The following is a 14,253-nucleotide window of genomic DNA, read 5'->3' as shown; positions in this document are numbered from 1 at the left end:
GTTCTATATAAATTATTATATAAGAATTATTGTTGTTGTTAATAATAATATTGTTTTTCTCAAGGATCTCAATTCGTACAAGAAGCAGGGCATGGCCTTGTTGACGAAAATGGGCGAGTCGGTGAAGTACGTCACGGGGGGCTACAAGCTGAGAGGGAGACCCCTGGAGTTTGCCGCGATGGGGGATTACCTGGACATGTTCACACAGAAGCTGGGCACCATTGACAGAATAGCTCAGAGGATCATCAAAGAGCAATCAGGTAGGGCTCTCAGATGGAGGTTGTTGGGGTTAGGTGGTGTGAAACAAAGTTGCCTTGACGATGTAAAGCATTGCTATGAACTAGTTGCAACTCTGTGAATTATCTTAAACCTCTACAGTTTGCATGCTCACTGCTATAGCTTACTAAATGCTCACTGACAATGTTAAGATGTCAGTAAAGGTTTCTGCTTCTGGATTTATTATATGTTTAACATATATTGCTTTATTTCTAGGGCAGCAAAGTGGTGCACTGGTTAGCATTGCAGGCTCGCAGTGCTAGGGCCCTGGGTTCAATTCCAGACCTGGGGTGCTGTCTGAGTGCAGTTTGATTGTTCACCTTGTGTTTGCTTGAGTTTCCCCCCCACAGTTCAAGAATACACTGGTAGGTTAATTGGCTTCTGGGAAAATTGGCCCTGTTGTGAGTGTGTGTGTTTGTGTAGGTGTGTACTGTAATGGATTGGTGTCCTGTCTGGGGTGTACCCTGCCTTGCACCCATTGCTTGCTGGGATAGGCTCCGGCTCCCCCTTGACCCTGAATTGGAAGAAGCGGTTAGAAAATTGACGGATGCTTTATTTCTTCTTATTTTTGAAAAGTCTGTGCTGGCTAAATTATTAACCAAATCCATGTGTTAAGAATGTCTTCTTAATAAAATGTATATTGCAGAGCACCTTAAAGTTCATATTAGTTGTGTGTGATGTCTGACAGGTTTAATTTCCATTTTGCATGTTGATAGATTCTTTTTATAGATAATTATAGATGCTGTGATATATTTCAATTAGTTTATTAAAAGAGGTGCTTGGTTATGAATAATTAATAGTAGACATACAAATGGTTCACGGATCTGAAGTTAGTCCATTTTCATCTATTCGCAAATCTATCATGCTTATTGAATTTTTCCTTTTGATTCTTGAATGTTCCAATCTCTTACAAATCACCGCCTCAGTGGCTTGAATTCAGAAGACTGCTAACCGCTTTATTTGTCCAATATTATTGCACTAAAAAAAAAAAAACAGATCTGTTTCTCCAGTAGAATTATTTGCTTGAAACAAACTTTTTGTTCCTCCAGGTTTCACACTTCAGTTAAAATAATTACGGGTTATGTTGAATATATTATTTCTTTTTTTATTTAAACTCTTAGACAACAAGTCAGAAAAATAAAACCAAGCATTTATTTTTTCATGAATCATTTTCTGGCTTTCTACACTCTCCATTGTAGAATTCAAATATCACCACTCTTTATTCTGGGCTCTTCCACCATTCCTAAATGCCATTTCTTTTCAGATAATACAACATATCTGGTATTATTACTTGTTTTGGCTGCTGTGTGGTACGGGAATCATAAATCTTTTTGGATTTGGCCTGAAGAATAATTTTTTATTCAATAATTTAGCCAAGAATAATCTCAAATCATTCAAATGCTTACCTCTGAAAGTAGTTAATTTAGTCAAAAATAAATAACAAAGAAAAAAAAAACTTTTCAAAATTCCATATATCAGCTAAGCTTCACAAAGTACTGACTTAAATTAAAGTGTGTGATGCCTTACAATTTTATGTGTAAGAATAAAAATTAAATATTATTTGCAACTCTAAATCTCACATATCAAAGTAGTATAGACTGTATGATTTGGGGTTAGTTTCTTTTAACAAACTATTAAAACATCTAAATTTCAGCACCAGCACATGAACCCTCGTGTAGCCACGCCCAGTATGATTGCAAGGCCAAAAAGTTTTCCACAGCATGCAAACAAGAATATGCAGTACCTGTTGGTCACAACATGCCACAGTCACCATCAATAACCAGAACTTTAAAGTGCTTTTCTGTCTTCAGAAATGGCTTGCACATGTTACTCCTACGTAGAACTAAAGCATAATCTGCAGTCCTAAAAAGTACATTTACCATTGCTTCAGTTTTTATTTGACAAAGTTATTAAAGGCATATGTGCAATATTTTTTTTTAAATAGTCTTGACTTCACTCTTACCTAGTTCAGTGTTGTATTGCTGAAACAAAAAAATGTGTGGCACTTCTGTCCTTGACAAAAACAGTGTGCTGTCCATAGGGGCAGCTCTTGTAAGTAACAGATGAGCCATACTGGATTCAGCAGGGGTGTGCTGAGTTGCCAAGTTCTTCTGTATGATAATTACCAGCCACAGCACAGAAATAGCACAGGTCTGCCACAGTGCAGAGCAGAAAATGAAGCTGGCCCAAACATGGCAGGCTGATAGGCTGTCTTGTGCATTGTGCATTGTGCAGGCCCATTTGCAGACTGTCATGCAAGTGACTGAAACTTTTACCAAGGCCACAGATTCCCTTCTCGAAAACGCGCCAAAATGTTCGGTGGAGTACTCGTTCACACAGACTGTGGACCTGTAGGGTGAAGCTGTGCCTGGGCTTCTGCCTTGTGCTACAAGCGACAATCCTGCCTGCTCCCGGGGGTTCTGTGGTGTACAGGCTATGAGCTTGTGTGTTGAATCGCTGTGTCGCCTCTCTGCGTTGCCAGAATACCTGGTGGAGCTGCGAGAGTACGGCCCAGTGTATTCCACGTGGGCCGCCGCAGAGACTGAGCTGCAGGAGCCCCTGGAGGGGGTGTCGGGCTGCGTGGCCAACTGCTGCACCGCCCTGGAGGAGCTCACCGAGGACATGAGCGAGGACTTCCTGCCCGTGTTGCGCGAGTACGTCCTCTATGTCGAGTCCATGAAGGTACAGCAGCTGAGTTTTCTCGTGAATCGGCATGGGCACCTCGCAGTCTTTTTAGTTTGGGGGGGGGTTTGGACGCCTTTTGGAAGTCCAGTAAAAGACCATCATATTCACTTCCTGGCAGTGTAAATGGGCTTTATCTATAAACGTTAGGGAAATTGTAAAACTTCCAAGCAGAAGCAGCTGCTTTGCAATAGCAGGAAATACTGAGCATACACTCATACAATGAATGTTATACTGTATTAAAAACTGGGATAATTACTGTGTGTATTTTCCCTTTCTGAGCCGCAGGTACCATCTGAGTTAATGTTATACATTATAAAACATATAACGTTTGTTGTGATAAAGTAACATATATGATATAGTGACTTTAGCTTCATAATGGCTATCTGGAATGGCAGTACACAACAAACAGTAACCAGAGGTTTAAGCGACTGGTTTTGTAAGCAATTTGCTTTAAGTCACTTATAGAGTGTTTCTAGCTCCCAGAGCTCAGTTTCTAATTCTGGGTGTGGTTAATTTGATGATCTTAAGTGTTCCTTAGTAGCGTTTTGACAGTAAATGGCTAAAAATATAAAATTGAATAACCTGGAATAATTATTTTTCCATACAATGAGCCATTCTTTCTGGCTTCTTGACAATTTGCATCTACTGAGGGAAGCTCCAAAAAGTTTCCACTAAAGGAAAACCTTCAGTCACAAATAATTCTGCTTACCATTCTCCATTCTGTCTTACATTTAAAGTCTCCCTGTACAGGTATTTATTAGTTCACTCTATTCACCCTTTTTAAGTAACCCTGCATGTCTTTTAATTTTGTAAAATCAGCAGATGGAATTGTGCTGATATTTAACTTGGACACACACAAAAAGTTATATAATCTGTGGTTTGTTAATAGTTTCCAGAACTAAAATAAACTTTCATTTTGAAGAATAGAAAAGAGGAGCAGGTTTAGTTTTTGTAAAACTGTTTTTATTTTCTTAAATGTCAGAGACCTGCAATTATGTGATGACGTAGTGAAGGATGTTTCCAATTTGAAATCAGTAACTGTTCTGATTGGGTTTGCTTGAAAAGGCTGCTGTTTTGTTTCCCATTGAGGATTGAATGACAAGTTCCATCTTACTGAATCATGTCTGATCTTATGGTCAGATATTGTTAATAAATCCATATATTTTTTTTCAGAGATATAAATGGAGTTTTTCTCCATTTGAAGATTTAACCGAAATAGCTTGGAAGGAGCAATAGTGAAATAGCAATTTTCAATAGTGAAAATGTTCACTTTCCACCGTTCCATTTAGAAAAAATATTATTTCTATACTTTCATGCTGCATCATTGCTGTATGGCTTTACCCTTATAGAGCATTTACAGTGGTTGAAAGACAAATGTAGCCTAACTAAATCTGAGCCTGATTTAATTAAGAAGTGTGATCTATCTGCTAATGACCAATTAGAAAACTTTGATTTGATAGTGGGTTTCCCTTGGTTGGAAGAAAGAAGACTGTGTAACACAAAAACCAACAATTAGGTACCTGGTACAGTGTGTTATTTCCAAATGGTGAATTCTGAAATGGGCTGAATTTCTGGTTTAATTCCATTTTGGATGAAATGTCCTTTGCTTTAAACTGGTGAATAGCCATGATTACAAACTATCCCAGGTTTCGCCTACAGGAGCAGCATAGAAATCAAAAGTTATTCTAGCTTCTGCACCTAATATACTATCATATTGCTAAAATGCGTCTGTACCCTAACCTGCTTTGGTATTTTTCAGAACGTTCTGAAGAAAAGGGATCAAGTTCAGGCAGAATATGAGGCCAAGCTAGAGGCTGTTGCATTCCGAAAAGAAGAGCGAACAGGGGTAAGTGCCTCAAGTTCACATTTACACAGGTTGTCATGATTTGCTGAATTTATTATTCAACATTGCAAAATCCATATTAAATGGGGTTGCTTTTTACTGCTGGGGAAGTGATGCTCAGGAAATGTAACAATGTCAAAACAGGATTTAGCAGCACACAAAGAAATGCTACTAACCCATCTTGAAACCAGTTCTCTAAGGACAATTAAAGTAGCAGGTTGACTGTCTGTTTGGATTGCTGTCTTCCTCAGGTTCCTACAGACGTTGAGAAATGCCAGGACCGAGTGGAGTGCTTCAATGCCGACCTGAAGGCGGACTGGGACCGTTGGCAGAACAACAAGAGGCAGGATTTCAGGCAACTGCTCACAGGGATGGCTGACAAAAACATCCAGTGTTACGAAAAGGTGGGAGACAAGTGGTCTGCATAGACGTCATGGAAATAGCCCTTGAAATTTTAATATGGATTTTGAATAGTCTCCGGATCTTTGTGGAGACTCCCTGGACCAGAGACCTGGGTTTAAAATGCTGTTTAGGCCACAAGGCAGTGTTCTCACCAGATCTCCCAAGTGGCTGAGCGTGTAGAGGGGTTCGTTCTGAGTGTAGGTTGAGCTCTGGAATCTAGATGGTCACCATGAGTTCAAGTTTGGGTCGTGTGACTAGCTCTGTTTCAGCCTCTGAAAGAAGATTGGGATTTGGTCATTAGGGCTCTCTTGGCCCCTGGTAAAATTTAGACTGTCCAGGCCCCCTGCAGGCTTGCAGTGATGTCCGTAGGGGACGCATCTATCCTCCAGTCAGTGCTGGAGGATAAATTGCCGTGGAATTTATAGCGTATCAATAAATGGCTTAATGCAGGATTCAAATAAAACTGGAAAGTCTTTTGAATTTGTATTTCAACATCAAGAAAATGTTCTTGGAAAAAAATAATTTAAAAAAATAATAAAAAAATGTTTGGAGGAGCCTGTTCATATGTACAGTACATATGTTCATTCTCTCCTTTTGGGTTGTGACCCAATATGTAAACACCCAATTAATGACTTCAGATTGCATGTGTATGTAATTTAAAAAATGTTATCTCTTCTCCCCTCAAAAAATGTAGCAGAGCCATTCTGTGCACTCCTTCTTACCATTAAATACATGTCAGGAGAACAGTTGTAGGTTTTAAATCTGTTGACATGAAATGGCAAAATGATATAATATTGTAAAATGGGGGGTTACGAAACTGGTCAAAATCAGGAATTGACTAAGCGGTTTAGTCAATCGGTGAAATAATTATTCATAACCCCTGACTTGTAAGTGATTTCTATACCTACGCGACTTGTATAATCAGAGGCACATGAATTCTCAACAGCTTTGTTGAGAGTAGTAATAATCAGGCACACTTGGCTAAAACAAGTATCTATTACAATAAACTACACAAGACACAAAACATACAACGCACCAACTTACATGATATTGTTACAAATGAGGCTGGACAGATATTTTTAAACAATGACACGACACACAACAAAACATGCTACTTGTATACAGTATTTACAGACAAGGTATTTCAGAGGCCTAACTTTCTGGTCAAACAGAAAACCCCAGACTGCTACTAAGATCTAAACTCTTAATATGCCTACAGAGGCCACACAAGAGATGAGATGCCTTCTAACCAAATAAAAAGTAACCTGCAGTTAAATCTCCCTCTCTGCACCCTGGATGCCACAAAATAAATGGGAGCCTATATCCAGAAAATGCACCCTAATTGGGAAAGACGTTTCTAACTGAGGTCTCTTTTACCCGGGAAACCCAAGTTCCCTAAGACACAGAAAAGCACACCCTCTCTAACAAGGTTCAAATACATAGCTACAGTCAGGTTTTGTTTGGATGATCAGGAAGTGGGGGCTCTCGCCTGGCACAAGCTTCAAGTCCCAACTCCTCTGGACTTCTCTCTCCTCTCCTTGGGTCTCCTCATCTTCCTGGTCCTCCCTCTCCTCTTGTTTTTAAGGTCAACTTATACTGTGTCTTTTTGCCCTATTATTTCTGCTCAAGGGACCCCAGGCCTCAGCTAACACCTTCTCTGCTTTGAAGTTAGAAATGTTTACTCTTCCCAGTGTCACAAATGTTATCTAAAATCTAAGACACTTCTAAGTCACCTAAGGCTGTAACAATATATTAGGCGGAGTGGTTCTGTGGCTCAGGATCTGCGCCTGTGGCTGGAAGGTTGCCGGTTCAAATCCCGCAGCCGGCAGAGGAATCCTTATCCGTTGGGCCCCTGAGCAAGGCCCTTAACCCCAACTGCTCCGGGGGCGCTGTACAATGGCTGACCCTGCACTCTGTGTGTCTCATGGAGAGCAAGTTGGGGTATGCGAAAAAGACAAATTCCTAATGCAAGAAATTATATATGGCTAATAAAGTGATCTTATCTTATTAGAATTTACAATAAAGACTCACTCTGCTTATACTGTTAATACTGTACCCTCTCCAGTCTGAAGACAGTCCTGTTAGTGAAATGGTTACAGGCTGCAGTATATTGGCACATGTAGGAAAAATGCGTTCACAACTGGAAACTGCTGTAGAATTTCTTAAGCAGCTAATAGATGTTTTCTTTGCCAAAGGTTATATGAAGAGCTTATTCTTAAAATGCTGACGGAGCTAAAAAGAACTCTAGTGTTTTTTTTTTCTAAATGGAAACTGTCCATAGACAAAAAAAACAATGAATGGAGATTCCAAGTGTTGAAACCAACATTCTTTATCTTTTGACAGGATTACAATAAAAACTGTATTAAGGGCTACATGTGAAAACAGAACCACTCTTATGTTCCAATGAAGAAATAATACCATAATTTTAGTTGATAGGCAAACTATAAATGACTAGAACATTTATATGGATGTAGATAATTAAAGAGGCGGTGTATTGGGTTACTTTTTAAAATAAATTAGTTCCCTATTTAGAATTTGTCCTGTTCAATGATGGTCACTATCTGCCAGTTACAGTAGTCTCATGCCTACAATGAAAAAGATTAGGAGGTGATGTAGCAAGTTCGTAATCTGCTTTATAAATATGACAATTCACTTAAAGGATTACTCTCCATAGGTTTTGGGCTAGGCTCAAACACTTTTATTTTTTGCTTTGTAGTGCCTTGCAGCCTGGGAGTCCATCGTTCCTTTGCTACAGGATAAACAAGATGCCAAAGGAGAGACGAACTGACTGTGCCCCCCTCCCCCCACACACACCCCCCCGGTGCTCCTGTCTACCCATTCCCTGTCTCTTGGCGCAGCCTCTGAGCCCCACAGAACTGACTAGTTTCTTTCTGGTCTCGTGTTCTTGTGGAAGATCCATAAGTGAAGATAGGGGAACTTTACAGAGACTTGTTCCAAGACTTTTTTTTTTCTCTCTGAAAAGAAAGTGTTCATATTTCTTAAACCCAACCTGCCCGCCATCCTACCATGTGGTCGTGTGACGTGGATTTACTCTTCTTACTCTTATTTGTAATAAAGGAACTTTTTCCCTGTCCTTCAGCTCACTCACAGGGTTCATTCACTAACCCAGCCATCCACTGACGGGTAATTCTGGGTGAGTAGATGTTTTGGATCCAGTCATTCAAAGGATTGTAAAGGAAAATGAAACTATAACAACAACAAAAAAAGTTCTCGATATTCAATAACACTATTGTGCTACTGGACTGATCATTTTTAAAAGCAAATAGTTGAGAGGCCAGAAATTGTTTTACTCAAATCTGCAGGGCCTTTAATTGCAAAAGATTACTATTTTTCAAGTGCAACTTCACATTTTATTCTAGTGTTCTGTGTCAGCCTAAGAAATGTGCCATCTCTTCTGGCCAAAGACACTGAGAACTTAGTCTCCTGATTATGTTGAAGAAATAAGGCCTTTGTTTGAATACTCAGAGTTCTCATTAAAAATGCTTAACAATAGTGCCAGCAAAAACATACTGGACATTGGTCTGCTGGGCTTGCCTGGAGCAGTGAAGAACTGAAAAAGTTATTTTGTTTCTTGAAGCATAAGTTTCTTTTTGCGTTGTCATTATGCTGAGAGATTAAAGAGTGTGCCACATCTTTGATTACAAAATGAGAAACCTTCTTCTTAAGATATGTGAGACACATTGCAGAGTTCGGTGCATTTTTAAGAATTTCTGTGATTAAGATATGAGTGCCTTTTGTAATCATCTCCAATGATGGCTTGGAGTCAGCTCCTAGTCTAAATGAAGAATTCATTTAAGGTTAAATACAATAAGTACAAACTACTTATGAGAGCATAAGGTTAAAATCTGACTTCCGTCATCTTAAATCTCTTGTTTGAACATTTTCCTTGATGATATTTTTTGCAAAATTCTCCAACAAAATTCTCTGTTATAACAGCAAACAAAAGGCTTTAGTTTTTATAAAAGACCAAGAAATTCCAAAGTGAAACTTACAATCTATGGTGTAAACTAGTTTAGGCTATTTAATAATTAAATGATTGTGTTTAAGTTTATTCTGCTTCGGGGGCAAGATACTCAGAGCAGCAGATAAAATGTGCACAATATTTGCAGGTAAAAAACAAGAGTTCATGTATTTCCTGAATTTTGAAGGACTTGTTTTTCTTGCTTTGCTTTAGGGGTAAAATGCTTTATTCATTTCCTGTACTTGTTCTAAAAGTGAACTCTCCTTCAAGGTATAAGTTATATTTAGCGATCCAATATAAAGGAAAGGCTCTTTGACTGATCATACCTCCTTTAAGTCCCATTATCAAGTTAATTATAATACAGAATCTTACTGTCAAAAGGAATGATATTGTATAATTTCATAGAACAACTAGTTAAATTAAAGTTAACTAGTTAAATTAAAGTTTTCAGGACACAAATTACCCACAGGCACCTGAAGATCTGAAGACCGAAACCGCAAAGTTTGCCATGGTTTTACACAAGGACTTGTGAATTTCAAACCGCAAGTTCTCGAAAGTGAAAGGTGCCCATATTGGGGAAGATGGGAAGTAGGAACCTCTTAAGCATGTATCTTTCATTATCCTTTTTATTTTTCGTACGTTTTTTTAGCAGTGACTTAAAAATGTTATTTCCTTTCTTGGTGGCCCTGCATGTTATATGTGTATTCCAGTCTGTTCTTCTATAGTCAAGAGTCAAGAGGTGTTCCTTTCATAAGTGTTTTTTTGCAAGAAAACACTGGAAAGGGAGAGTTAGAGAAACACTAGTTTGCTCTGTTTTTCTCTTGGTGAAATAGAATGTTATATATATGCCAATGCAATGTGATTTGCAGAACCAAAAAGGGATCTTCTAGTCTTTATAAGAATTTTGATTTTGTCCAGACTTTTGCATTAATCTATTTTGCAGCACTGTGGTAAAGCACTTTGTACCCAGCTTTCCATAAGATGTGTGAACTAATTTGATGCTTTAGAAAAACATTGAGAAACCATTACAGTACTTCTATTGTCTCTTAGGCTGCAGTGAAGGTACAGGTTAGTGTAGTTTGCATGGCACGACATAAAATGAAGTGTGTGATGACTTTGGCTTTCTTTAATATAATCTAATAAAACCAGCGTAAATGCCCTAAAATGTTTTTTATTAGAAACCATTAAGTCTCAGTTCATTTAGAAACAAAATATGAAATACCATTAGTTACATGATGTATAGATCTGATTACTCATTGATATCCTCCGTCAGAACATTTTGCAATAGAGAAAACTATTTTAAATGATTAATAATTCAAGTGCTTTCATCTCAACATGCGAGCCAAAAGGTGCAGCCCACCACTGATCTGGGGATGTCACTGGCCATGATCTCCACACTCAAAATAAATTTGTAAAACTACTAATAATATTGATAATGAGTCTTGGCTACATTCTGCACTTTTGAGGAACTTTTTTATTGTAGCTGCTCTGTTTATATTACTTCAGTGTATAGAGTGAATACTGTATGTTTGCATTAATACTTCTGTCATTGTTTATTTTCATTATTGAGACTACATTATACATTAGCTTGGGAGGTTTTGCATTGGATTAATGATTGGGTGTACAACACTAGCATGTTAGTGGAGGAGTTGACATCAGTAGATCCGTGGTGGTGTTGTGACATTTTAATTTGGTAGCTGACACTAATGTACTTGCAATTTTATAAAAATTGTTTTAAACTGAGGTGTGTAGGGTTTTGTTACAGATTTGAGCTTGAAAAATTATATTCTCTTGATAAAGGCAGTGGGGAAAAACCTTTTTTTTTCTTTTACTGTCATTCATATTTTCCAATAATATAATTTATGCATAATTTGTAGGCCATTGGAGGCACAACAGTGTTGGATCTTGTATCAGAATACTAATTAAGTAGGTGAGAAAATTATATATCGGCACATTTTGCATCTTTTACACTTCAGAATAACATTGTCAGTTGTTAGAAATCGTATTCAAATGATAATTAGTTCTGTTAAAAATAGTACCCCCTGTTCTGTACTTTAAAGTGAAAATCAGATACATTAGCTTTTTCCCAGTCCTAAAACCTACTCCAGTTAAATTGGGGTAGTATACAGGCACTAGTACAACTGTAAGCTCTAGTTTTTTAAAATGTGCTTGGTTTTCTTTTTTGAGTCTGTCTTTGATTACAGTTGTCTTTCCCAGGCTACTTAAACCCTATTTAAGCACCGGAAAATCAAAGCTTAAAATGTGCGGTTGTCGTTGTTGCCCCTGTATCTTTTTCTGTGGAATGATGTGAAGTATTTCGTAGCAAATTAAATTTTGTCCACCAATATCCTGAATGGTTGTATGCCTGTCTTGGACCTACCTTATGTATTGGACTAATTCATAACTTTAAATAGAGAAGAGCCAGATGGATGCATAATTTGTCTGAGAAGGATTGTTTTTTCATTTAATTGGGACAAATCAGTGTTACAGAAATTCACAGTTGAAATCTGTATTTTTAAAAGATCTGTGAGCCTAAATTCATTATCTCTTCCTTTATAGAAGGTTATATTGGAAAGAACAGGTTTTAAATTTATTCATGTATTGTTTAATTAGTCAGATATAAGGATTCCATTTTCCCCTGGTATAGTGGGTCCTATTTGGCTTTTTGTATTTTTTAATGTTAAGTCTAAGTGTTGGTTATGTGAAAACATGTCTATACTTAAAGTCCAGATACAAATTACAAGAATTTGCTAGTACTATGTATAAAAAACTGTACTGACATTTTTTCACAATTAAACAGTTTAAAACTAGAATTATATTCGAAATAGTGATGGGAAAAGAAGTACAGTTTAATCTATGATTTTGCTCTTGCTTTTGTCCTCTGTATAGTTATACAAAGCATGACAATCCAGTATACTTTTATGGCTTTAAAATCTTGAATGGTACTATGCCTGCCCTGTGCTTTCTTCATGTATGAGACGGGTTTAGAGCTCTTTTACTAAATACTTACTCAGCTGATATTCTTAATGTTGGCCTAGGACAAAAAAATTGGCTTTTGCCTTTTAATTTCCTGTTCATGAACTGCATATTGCCTTTCCAGTGGGTAGTGGAGGAAAGTTCGCTATATTGGCAGTAAAAAACAGTAGTTCTCTCAGGTTGTACATTCCCACTGTCAGAAAAGTGTATCACCCCTCCTTTACTCCCCTGTCTGTAAAGAGGTGACATAAAATAGTGAATTAAACTCCCTGAAAACGGTTTGGAATTGTTAACCATGAACATTAAGACTCTGCAAACACTTGTTTCATTGTTCTCGGCACAAACTCATGATCACATTAAAATACTAAGAGAAATATTGGCAAAATAAGGCTCAGAATAGCCATCCAGCTTAGATTTACATTGTAAATCACAGTTATCAAAGAAAATGCATTTTCCACGCTAGCTCATTCTGCTGTGTGAAAATTCTGCATTTTTTATAATCTCTGAATACTGCACAACATTTAAAGATTTAAGGGCTAGCAAAACCTTTCATCGCCTGGGGGTTTTAGTGATTGACCAGAAAAGAAAAAAAGACAGTTGTGTGTCAGGCTGCATGATGCTACGTCTTTTCCCATGTGGGAGCTGTGCTATTGTTCTCTGAACTCATATGACAAGTTGGCAGACATCTGTTTGTTATATTTCCAGTTCCATCTCTGGCACATTCCATACGAAGGGATGATAAGGAGGGGGAGTTTATCTGTGAATTACTAGGTAGGGAATTCCTTGAGCACCAAACAGAATGGCTCATTGGGCCAGAGCTTGTCAAACAAACAGTGCATTTAAATCATAAAGGTAATGGCTGGGTAAAAAAAGACTGCTCCTTATATTTGAGGAGACTTGTGCTTTGTTAAAAATCTTACTGTAACTATGCAGTGTTGTTTACATATATCACACCATGAAAATATTGCCTACTAACTCAAAGCTACATTTATATTTACATTTATTCTAATTTATGATATCAAACAATAAAGCATAATTATTTTTAAAATTCTTGATCATAGGTATTAACTATATTTGAGCCTCTCTTAAATTCTACACTGCCTTCCACTAAAACTTTAACTTGGTCATTTTTGGTGTTACAGTGTTGAACTACCTTTGTAAGTTTGCTAGCGTGTGATTTAATTTGTTAATGTCAGGGGTCTCGGTCATATAAAACAACAAACTCTCTTAACTTTAACTGTGAACAAGGAGAGGAAAAAAGCACTATGAAAATTATCTGCAGTGACAAAGGCCCGAAACACTTATTACTTCTTTTTGATATTTTTAATTATTCTTATTTTTATACAAATGTCTTTGATGATAGACTGTTCAACAAGATAGGTTTTGATGTTTGTTCAAAGAAGACAAAGACACTGCCTGAGGAGGAATAAAAACAGCACTTGCTGTTTTCATTGAAGGAAAAAAAACTGTGCCTCTCATTTGAGAATTCACTTTGGTTAAAAGGTACAAGAATGACACTGCATAACTGTCAAGACTCACCATCAGGAAAACGCCTAACTTGCTCTTAAGAGGCCTGTACAAACTGAAATGAGTTTTACTATGTATGAATGTCCACAGTGAAATCCAGGCTTCTTATGTCAAGTAATTAAGTTCCTCTGGATTTCCTCTGGAGCACCCCCTCATAGAAAAACACAAAAATTTCTAAAAGTGAAGGAATCCTGTCTTCTGGATTCTCTGAGAAATGCATTGTTTTATGAATACCTTATTTTGCTTCAAGCTCTTTGTTGTCTGTCAAATGAGGAGCTGTTTTATAACACTTGTGTAAAAGTTTTATTTTACTGTGTACATTGAAGAGAAAGATAAGAGAAAGTGAGGTAAATAAAATCTCTCCTAAAACCTTTCCACATGATTTGGTTTTATTTTATTTTTATGCCTCATTTTACACTTTGTTGTCATTAGCAGAATTATAATCCAGTTAATAAAAACCTCAAGAACAACAAATATCTTAATTTGCTCCAATTTGTGTTCTTCACCTTCTACAAGTAATTTTGATGAAATATAAAGGAAGAGCAAGCCTTCTGGTTTGGTT

General features: G+C 37.4%; 1 protein-coding gene across 1 annotated transcript in view; it reads left to right on the top strand.

Moving 5' to 3' along the window:
- Positions 1–14,064, top strand: part of snx30 (sorting nexin family member 30) — a 30,352-nt gene extending 16,288 nt beyond the window's left edge. The window contains exons 5-9 of the mRNA XM_088630250.1: positions 65–260; positions 2,759–2,958; positions 4,721–4,807; positions 5,056–5,208; positions 7,923–14,064. Coding sequence (XP_088486376.1) covers positions 65–260; positions 2,759–2,958; positions 4,721–4,807; positions 5,056–5,208; positions 7,923–7,994 — 708 coding nt within the window. The 3' untranslated portion in view covers positions 7,995–14,064. The remainder of the gene's footprint in view (positions 1–64; positions 261–2,758; positions 2,959–4,720; positions 4,808–5,055; positions 5,209–7,922) is intronic.
- Positions 14,065–14,253: the final 189 nt, after the last annotated feature.

The sequence above is a fragment of the Lepisosteus platostomus genome, chromosome 4 (genome assembly GCF_059453375.1).
Source record: "Lepisosteus platostomus isolate fLepPlt1 chromosome 4, fLepPlt1.hap1, whole genome shotgun sequence".
Classification (NCBI taxonomy): Eukaryota; Metazoa; Chordata; class Actinopteri; order Semionotiformes; family Lepisosteidae; genus Lepisosteus; species Lepisosteus platostomus.
The sequence above is the reverse complement of the archived record's forward strand: the minus strand, read 5'-3'. Positions and strand labels throughout refer to the sequence as shown.